The sequence below is a fragment of the Lutra lutra genome, chromosome X (assembly GCF_902655055.1).
Source record: "Lutra lutra chromosome X, mLutLut1.2, whole genome shotgun sequence".
NCBI classification, from domain to species: Eukaryota; Metazoa; Chordata; class Mammalia; order Carnivora; family Mustelidae; genus Lutra; species Lutra lutra.
Window position 1 is genome coordinate 55,000,294 of NC_062296.1, and position 9,042 is coordinate 55,009,335.

Here is a 9,042-nt window from a genome sequence, read left to right on the forward strand (position 1 = left end):
GTTAAGCATCCCACTCTTGATTTTGGCTCAGGTCATGATCTCAAGGTCCCATGGGGCTCTGCACTGGGCATGGAACCTGCTTAAGATTCTCTCTCTCCCTCTCCCTCTGCCCCTCCCCTTCCCACTCACGCGCCCTCCCTCATCCTCCCTCCCTCCTTCCCTCTCTCTCTCTCTCTCTCTCAAAAAAAAAAAAAAAAAAAAAGGCCTTTGCACTTACATTTCAGATTCCCCTTCCCTTTGATGAGGGATTATTTCACTGGAAAAGGGAGTTTTCGTGATCCTGGTTGCTTGATGCCAGCAGAGGGTCTGTGGGTAAGAGAGAGACAAAGATGCCTAAGCTGCAGTATGGCAAAAGTTAGGGGACATCAGACGTCTTCTCTGTAAGGCTACAGTTAGAGCAGGGAAACAGTAAGAACAAATGAAAAGGTGAGGGAAGGCTTTGGGTTGTTAACTTTTTGGTTATGATGGTCCACATCTTGGCCAAGAGGACAGCATGACCCAACAGAGAGGTGGTGAAAGAGCACCAAGCGGCCTTGCTTGGTGTGGAATCCCACACCAAGAGCCTCCATAAACATCAAACTGAAAAACATGAAGGGATTTCTGTAGGCATGTTTTCCAAAACCCGAAGCAGTACCTATCAGTGAGAAAGAGAGAGAAGGGTGAAAGTGAAAGAGGGTGAAGAGTGTTGGGACTTCCTAAAAGGTGACTTGGGGTGGTTCTGCAGCTGTTAGGTGACTAGGACTCCAAGGGCCAGGGCTGAAACAAGTAGGCAAGAAGTTTACTGTCAGGAAACTGAGGAGCAGAGGTTAGGTAAGAGGGCAATAGGACCTGTTCAAGAAAAGTGTTAAGTTATGGGCTGTGCCAACATGCCCAGCAAGGCCAAGAACCTGCCACCCTGAATCAAGGAAACCTCATTTAAAATGGAGTCAGGTGGCTAGCAGGGGGAACCTCTCACGCCCTACCACTTCGGTCAGCTGCAGACCCCAACAAGGACCAACAGTTCCTGGCATTCCCAGCAGGAAGCCGCTTCCTTTCCTACTCCAGCAGGAGAAAGGACGAATTTCTCTGCACCCAGCAACAAGCCCAGCCAATAGGAAATACCACAACGGGGCCAATGAGGAAAACGTCAGCACCTACAACTGCGGCTTTTCTGCAATGGACTTTCCCTTCCCGGCAGTCCCTCCCAACTGCCTCCTTTTCCCTAGAGAAGAAGGGTCCTCGTGTCTGAGCTCCAGACGGGCCTCTGAGGTGCCATAGTTTGCCTGTCCCCAACTGCAATTCCTCTGCTACACCCAAATAAACCCATTTTGCTCATAAACCACAACCGGCTGTTCTACCTTTTAGGTGGACAAACCTGTTGAAGAACTCAAAGGGTATGGATATGACTCAGCAAAGAGTAGGTACTGTTTTGCCAAGAACAGCGAGGGTCATTTTGACAACCCCAGGCCCTCCTAAACCGTAAGGCGGTAGCATTCCTTCTGGGCAATGATGATGCCCTTGGCCTGATGGCCTGTAAAATAAGTGTATGCATTTCATGCAACCTGCCGGGAAGGATGAGGAGAAAGGTCTGGCCACGCCACAGCCAACTTCAACTCAAAGGCCCACGTGGAAGCGATCTTGGCCCCGGTCACAACGCGGGAATTGAACTCCCAGGGGAAAGAGATTTCCAGCCTGGGAGGTGCGGGGCGCCTGCGCAGTGGGCCCGAGGCGCCGCGCGCGCGGCGGGAGCCACAAGACCCCCGCCCCCGCCCCTCGCCCTCCAACATGAACGCGCACGTGAATGGGGACGCGGACGCGCACGCGAATGCGCCTCACCTCGCTCAACCCCTGCCCGGCGGCTGAGGAAGGAGGGAGGCGCGCGCGGGAGCCGCGGGTGGGCGGTGCGGAGTGGCGGACCCGCTGGCGGCGGCGCGGGGGCGGGCGCGGGGGCGGGCGCGGGGGCGGGCGCGGGGGCGGGCGCGGGGGCGGGCGCGGGGGCGGGGGCGCCTCGTCCAGTCAGGCGGCTGCGTTCGGGACCCTCCGGCCCGCACGAGGAACGAGGAACGAACAGACTGACGTACTTCGCCCGCCCCCGCCTCATCTCCCCCCGGGGCTTCCTGGGCTCCCCCGGCTCGCTCCTGGAGCGCCTTCTCTCCCCACTGCTCTTCTCGGCCCTTTCTCTCCCAGGCATCTCAGGCGGCGGTGCCGGCGGCGGCCGAGACCCCAGCAGCAGCAGCGAGCGGCAGGAGCGGGCGGCCGAGAGGATGAAGTGCAAGCCGAACCAGACGCGTACCTACGACCCGGAGGGGTTCAAGAAGCGGGCGGCGTGCCTTTGCTTCCGGAGCGAGCTCGAGGACGAGGTGCTGTTAGTGAGTAGCAGTCGGTACCCGGACCGCTGGATCGTGCCGGGCGGGGGCATGGAGCCCGAGGAGGAGCCGGGCGGTGCGGCAGTCCGAGAGGTGTACGAAGAGGCGGGAGTCAAGGGGAAGTTAGGCCGGCTCCTGGGCATTTTCGAACAGAACCAAGACCGCAAGCACAGAACGTACGTGTACGTACTGACTGTCACTGAGATTCTGGAGGATTGGGAAGATTCGGTTAGCATTGGGAGGAAGCGAGAGTGGTTCAAAATCGAAGATGCGATCAAGGTTCTCCAGTGCCACAAGCCCGTGCATGCCGAATATCTGGAAAAACTAAAGCTGGGCGGTTCCCCGACCAATGGAAACTCCGTGGCCCGGTCCCTGGCACAGAGCGATCCTTAGTATGTACCGCTCCTGCACCGACTTCTGCTTTCCGCCTACCTTAGAATAAATAGTGCCCGGAGCGCCTCTCATTCCTTGTGCGGTCTCACGGGGAGGCGGGGGGCTTCTTTTGTTTCCTTGGCAGCCCTCCGAATCACGCTTGCAAACCGTCTCGGTTGCCAGGCACTGTTTTCAGACAATTTGCACGTTTTTCAGCTGCTTTGAAAATCGCTGCTTGGTAGCACTGTAACAGATTTCGGTAATCCTAAACCACGTGGGCTTTTTGTTTTGTTGTGTTTTTAGAGTGCCTTAACTGCTTGCCCATCTTTTAGCGTGTGTTTCTGTGTAGGTGGGTACACTTTGTAGTTTTTTTATTACATTACACACACACACGTCTGTGTGTGTACGTGTGCGTTTTTGGTACTAATCTTGTGGTTTGTTTTATAGTGAATGCCTTTAAAATCTGAACATCTTGATTGTGTGGCCTCTTTAATTTTTTTTTCCTTAACTTGCTTTCTCTTTCATTGCATTAGCCCTTGCTAGCAAGCTCTTCAGTGATGGAAATTGGTTTAAAGATAGTTATATATATATATTTATTTAAAAATATTTAAGATATTTTACATCTTGTGGTTTTTCTGCACTCGGCAATAATTTTGTGTTCAGTAGTGTAATCTAATTTGCCGTTTTCAGAAGTTTCTTTACTCATATGTACACGATTGGAATTTTAAAAAATTTTCACTAGTGGTGTTTTGTTTCTCTTTATTTGAAATGGCCATTTCCCATATAGCCCGAAGGTAATTAAACAAAGTATTACTTTATACAGTGAATATATTCTTGGGTAAGTATTGTTAGCTGGACACATCCTGCTATGTACTACTATCATGAAACTATTCATAGAGTGTGATTTAGTATGTTCAACTTCCAACTCCATAGCCCCTTCCTTAATACCCTAAAACAACCATGGTTCTCTGAATATAAAGTAGTTCTTGAAGGAACATTAAATTTTACATATTTGAATGCAGCGACATTTCAGTTAATCTTCCTGACTACCAGTGACCATAGGAATGGAATTTGTATGGTGATGAGATCCCAACCCAGTGTGGTACCTTTCTTGATATTCAGCTTTTACAGACTTCTTAAACTGCCAGGACGAGTGAACTGTCTTAAAGATTTAGGGGGGCGCCTGGGTGGCTCAGTGGGCTAAAGCCTCTGCCTTCGGCTCAGGTCATGGTCCCAGGGTCCTGGGATCGAGCCCAGCATAGGCTCTCTGCTCAGCGGGGAGCCTGCTTCCTCCTCTCTCGCTGCCTGTCCCTCTGCCTACTTGTGATCTCTATCTGTCAAATGAATAAATAAAAAAATTTAAAAAAAAAAAAAGATTTAGGATAACTGTTTTGTATCATGGGACAAACTTTTTTTTTTTATTAAAAGCTCTTGCATTTGCATCAACACTTGTTTAAAATCAGGAATCTTTTCTAAAATGCATAGCTCTGCCTTCTCATACTACATTTATTCCCCTAGCCATGTCAGCAGTTAAGTAGAAGAAAAACCTACTTTGTTAAGAGCCTATTAGGGGTGGAAAGTTAATGCCATATGTAACACCTAAACATTTTTAAAATATTGCAGTTGCAATTAGTGAGTATAAAGTAGAAAATCATGGTTATTTAAAAACATTTGTTATTCAAACTAACCTGTTTTTAAACACAATTACTGCTAAAAATTTAAGTTACCTTTTCTTAAACTTTATTTTACTGTTTTTTAACATACATACAGAGGAATGCACAAATATTAACTGTACAGCTTAATCAATTTTTACATACAGAATATATGTATGTAACCAGAATCCAGATCAGGAAATTAACATTACCTGTAACTCAAAAGCCATTGCATTTCTCTTCCTAATCAGTACTCTGCCTTTTTATCTTTTAAGACTATTGAATAGTTCTGTTTTTGAACTTTATAGACTTTTAGAATGTATACATTTTTGGGCTGCCCTGCCCCCTTGTGTTCTTTATTTCACTCTTCAAAATACTCAAATATTTTTCTCCGTTTGAATTTGCATTGTTATTCTACAAATTATTAATACATTTATACGATTGCTGTTAAAAAGTGGGTTTTGTTGAATTTTCTAAAGAAATTTGGTGCCACTATTTTGGAAGCAAACTTTGTTACAAACTTAAGCACTGATAAAGTACAGGTTTCAATTCACAAAACATTTTCTGTAATAATGCTATCAAAGTAAACTAAAAAATGAGTGGGCTTTTAAAACCAGTGACAACTTCATTATCTGAATTACATAGTTTGATCAAATATGGTTATTTAATATTTTTCTATTTTCTCTTAAGAAGTGATCTGTATTGAATATCTGTTTGAGCACATTTAATTTCAGTCTCACATCGACCCAAATTTATCTTTCCCCAATAACCTAGTTATTTTAGAAGATTCTTAAATTCTGCCTTAACAGAGCAGATATATTGGGTTTTTATTTTAAAGATATTTTTTGTTGATAGATATCCCTTCCACCTGAAATGCTGCCACAAATATTTTGGAGACTTAACTTCTGCTTGTTATTCTTGGAGGTGATACTGCATCATTTTATTTGGTTCTTAAGTATCTAACAAAGGCAAAGATGCACAGTATTCATATTAACCTATTATTAAGAATGATTAGCCTATAAATATGTTGTGGGCTTTTTTCCTTCTTTTTTTTTGACAGAAACATTTAGAATAAGTCATGATATTTTTCAGGACTGTCAGGTTCATTTAAGTAGTTTTTGCGAAATATTCTGTAGAGCTTAGCCTTGTCAGAATAGTTAAAATTTCCAAGGAGATTCTTTTTTTCTCTTTAAGACCAAGAGTTTCAGGCCAAAACAGGTAACCAGAAATAGTATATAGAAAATTTCTATCACCTCAGCACTCCAAATATCGATGCACAGTTGCGATTTTTTTCCTTCTAAGGTTGTTAAAAAGGCACCTGTACGTTATTTGTTTGGTTTTTCAGCTCTCCCTTCGATAGAAAAGTACAATGAGTGCTCTCCATAGATAATTAAGGTTTGCAGACATGCATCAGAAATTTATTTTCTGCATGTTTTATAAACAGCTTACATTTTCAGCCGGTCAAATAGTTTATTCTTATTAAGATATAAAGAGAAAACATTGGGGGTTAATATAGATACATAGGTAAACTCTAAATAATTGATGCTGTGTCTATAAAGTATATAGATGTGTGTATACACATGCACACACACACACACGCACACATGGTGTATTTGGCTGAGCAAGGGTTTTTACTTCCAGTTGTCCCATGTGGGAGAGCTACCAGGCACTACCAGGGTTTTATCAATATTTTCTTGGTAGTTGTCTCCTGATAAACTATTATACTGTATTTAGCAGATTTTAAATGTTCATGGACAAACAGCACTATGAGAACTGGAAAAGTCACTATGATAACAGAAGTAAAACATGACATTTTTATGAGACAGAGTTTGGTGTGATAGAAACTACAGTTGGGGTTTTGAAGTCAGACAGACTTAGGTTGAAAACTGGCTCCAGTTCTTGCTCACACTAACTTCAGCCAGGTTATCTAACTTCAGATAGTTAGATTTTTTTTAAAATATGAAATTTGAGATAATAAAAATAGATACTTTATAATCTCCAATGAGAAGTCTTCTCTGACCACTGGGTTAAGATACTTCCTTCTGCGTGTGTCACAGTTCTCACAATTTACTGTATTATTTGCATGGTTGTGTCGCTAGACAACAGACTCTGTGATGGGTGGGGACTATCTTGAATTATTTCCATAAGCCTAGACTCCAGAAGGTGTAATTTAGAATTTTTTATGTCTTACATGACCAGCCTATCCTTTTTTGCAAAACTTATAGTATCACTGCTTTCCTGACTCTTTTGTTTTCTAATATAACCTGTAACTCCCTTAGCTGCTGATCCAGTCTTAAATTGCATCTGCATTAGATAATTCCATGAAGGCCTTCCAAACACAAAGTGAATGATGCAGATAATAGGCCTTTTGTAAATTTGTCAGTTGAAGGAATTGTTAAATTAGTATATAAGCCTGCTAATTATATGTTTGTTTGTTTTTCCAGATGAACAACAAAGATTTTCAAGATTGCTGTAAAAGAGTCTTTGATATGAATCATTGATCAATGGAATTTTCAAGTGGAGGTGAGCAATTCCATGTTTCCAAGGAGACAGCTCACCTGACTTTCCTTCTACATCTTGGGACATTCCTTACTTGTCTATTCCACTGACTTCTCTTGCCCTGGTTGTTACTGTTGTACGTGAACAGACTCTTACTTTAACACCTGTAGCCTTTTGTTATGCTTTTTTGATGTGTCTGCCTTGGCCATTAGACTGTGATATCCTTGAGAGCAAGGACTATGTTTCTTTACTCTTTGCATATTCTGTATATGAAACACCACTGGAAATATGATTGACATCCCTGAAGGTTCTTTGATTCGATTTATATTTTGGAATCACCATGTGGCAAAACATTCCCATTTCAATCTGGTGCTAGTAGAATATATGCTGTCTAGGCACCATGTATGTGGCTTTTCTGTATCAGGTGTTTCAGAAACTTTTGAAGGCAGTTGTAAGATGTTCAAGATGAGAATTATTACTCATATTTCTATGTCATTCCACACAGTGGCTAACACCATTTTGAGATTACCCCAATACATAGGGCAGTATTTTGTAGAATCAGTCCTTTGTGAAACAACTTCAGTATTTTTGTACTGTTGTTACTTTGCTGAAATTTTATTCAAAAATATCACTTGTTATAAAACTAACTATAAAATAAATACAATGAACACAAGATAATATTGTGGATTTTTATAAAAATAAATTTTAAGATGATTTACAAATGATATATTTAATGCTTTTGCAATGCCCAAAGCACTTCTTTCATGTAATCTTAACTTCCCTTTGAAGAAGATTGTTTTTCTCATTTTATAAGTTCAGTGTACTGTATTATTTGATGCCAGAGCCAAAAAAAACTGCAGTACAGGCAGTTTCCAAAGTTAATTACACCACTTACTTTGCCTAGGTTTCTTTTGTGTCTCTTACTGATTCAGTTTGCCAATTTTCAACCCCTTTTCCAACACACTCAGCTGACTTCTCATTCCACCTGGTTTTTGCATGTGAGAATGTGAAGGACTGAGAGACAGCTAAATTGTCACTTAGAATAGGCGCTGAAGAAAAAAAACTTCCGTGAGTGGGGAAGAGACGACTTGGGTCAGCTGTCTCCAGGAGAACAACTTTAAGAAAATGACAAAGATGTTTAGAGATAATTTTATGGAGTCTTGCCATGGGGTTTGTAATGTCAGCACTCTGACCCAGCTTCCCACAAAGGCCTCCTAGGGGCTTTAATACAGTAGTTTTGTTTCCTTTGCATTTATAAAAGCAATTGCATCAGAAAAACCATGAGTTCCATTTTAGGTGTTACCCCCTTCCTCATGGTACCAGTGAAATATAAATATAGTAACTGTTGTATCAATCCTTACAGAATTTGAAATAACATATCTCCCACTTTATTGGGTTTTTTAAGATGTGATATGGTACTGTGGTTATGTTTTTTGAAATCCTTATCTTCTAGAGAAATATACTGTTAATTTTACAGATGAAGTGATATGCTACTGGTATTTGCTTCAAAATAATCTGAGGGTGGGGTAGGTGAGCATACAGATGAAATAAGATTGGTGATAAACTGATAATTTCTGAAACCATGTGACAGATACTTGGGAGTTCATTATACTGTTCTCTATACTTTTGAATATATTTGAAATTTTCCATAATAAAAATTGAAAAATAATTCATTATTTGTAGGCCCTTGCTATCCCTAAAACTTAATAGGGAAGGCTGATTAGAAGACAAATCTAGACAGACACACACACCCCTCCTCTCCAAAAACCCAGGTTTTGTTCCTGAGCTAAACATATTAGCAGACTTGCTCTTCCCTTAATGTGAATTATTTCCTTGAAAGTCTGTCAGTTTCACATGTGAAAAGACTTTTAGCCTCATCAGCATGCCAAATGTGATCAGCAAACTTTGAACCCCAATGGTGGACATAAGCTTAGGTTCCAGATGAGATAGCACTCCCATTCTACAATGTATCTTTAAAAAACTTAAATTTTTTCCTGATTAGAAAATCAATTTACCGTAATTTCAGAAAATTTGGAAAATTCCCTCCAAGGTAAATGAATAAAAAAATCACACATGATCCCCCTACTCAGAATAGCCATATTTGAAAAATATGTATGTATATCTATATATATTCCAGCGTTTTTCTTTTCAAATGTAACTATATGTTACCCAAG

General features: G+C 41.8%; 1 protein-coding gene across 2 annotated transcripts; it reads left to right on the forward strand.

Moving 5' to 3' along the window:
* Positions 1–1,976: 1,976 nt before the first annotated feature.
* On the forward strand, positions 1,977–8,509 carry LOC125092395 (diphosphoinositol polyphosphate phosphohydrolase 3-beta). Of its 2 annotated transcripts, none has more exons than XM_047716839.1 (2): positions 1,977–2,737; positions 6,814–8,509. In XM_047716839.1, coding segments are annotated over exons 1-2 (495 nt in total). In that variant the 5' UTR covers positions 1,977–2,243; the 3' UTR covers positions 6,815–8,509. The 2 variants fall into 2 exon arrangements, with proteins under 2 accessions (XP_047572795.1, XP_047572794.1); XM_047716838.1 differs by lacking the exon at positions 6,814–8,509 and adding an exon at positions 5,715–5,749.
* The last annotated feature ends 533 nt before the right edge of the window (positions 8,510–9,042 follow it).

Coding starts and splice junctions, on each gene's coding strand:
- LOC125092395 (XM_047716838.1), top strand. CDS start 2,244: ATGAAGTGCAAGCCGAACCAGACGCGTACCTACGACCCGGAGGGGTTC. Junction 2,738..5,714: donor CTGGCACAGAGCGATCCTTA/GTATGTACCGCT, acceptor TTGGTTTTTCAG/CTCTCCCTTCGATAGAAAAG.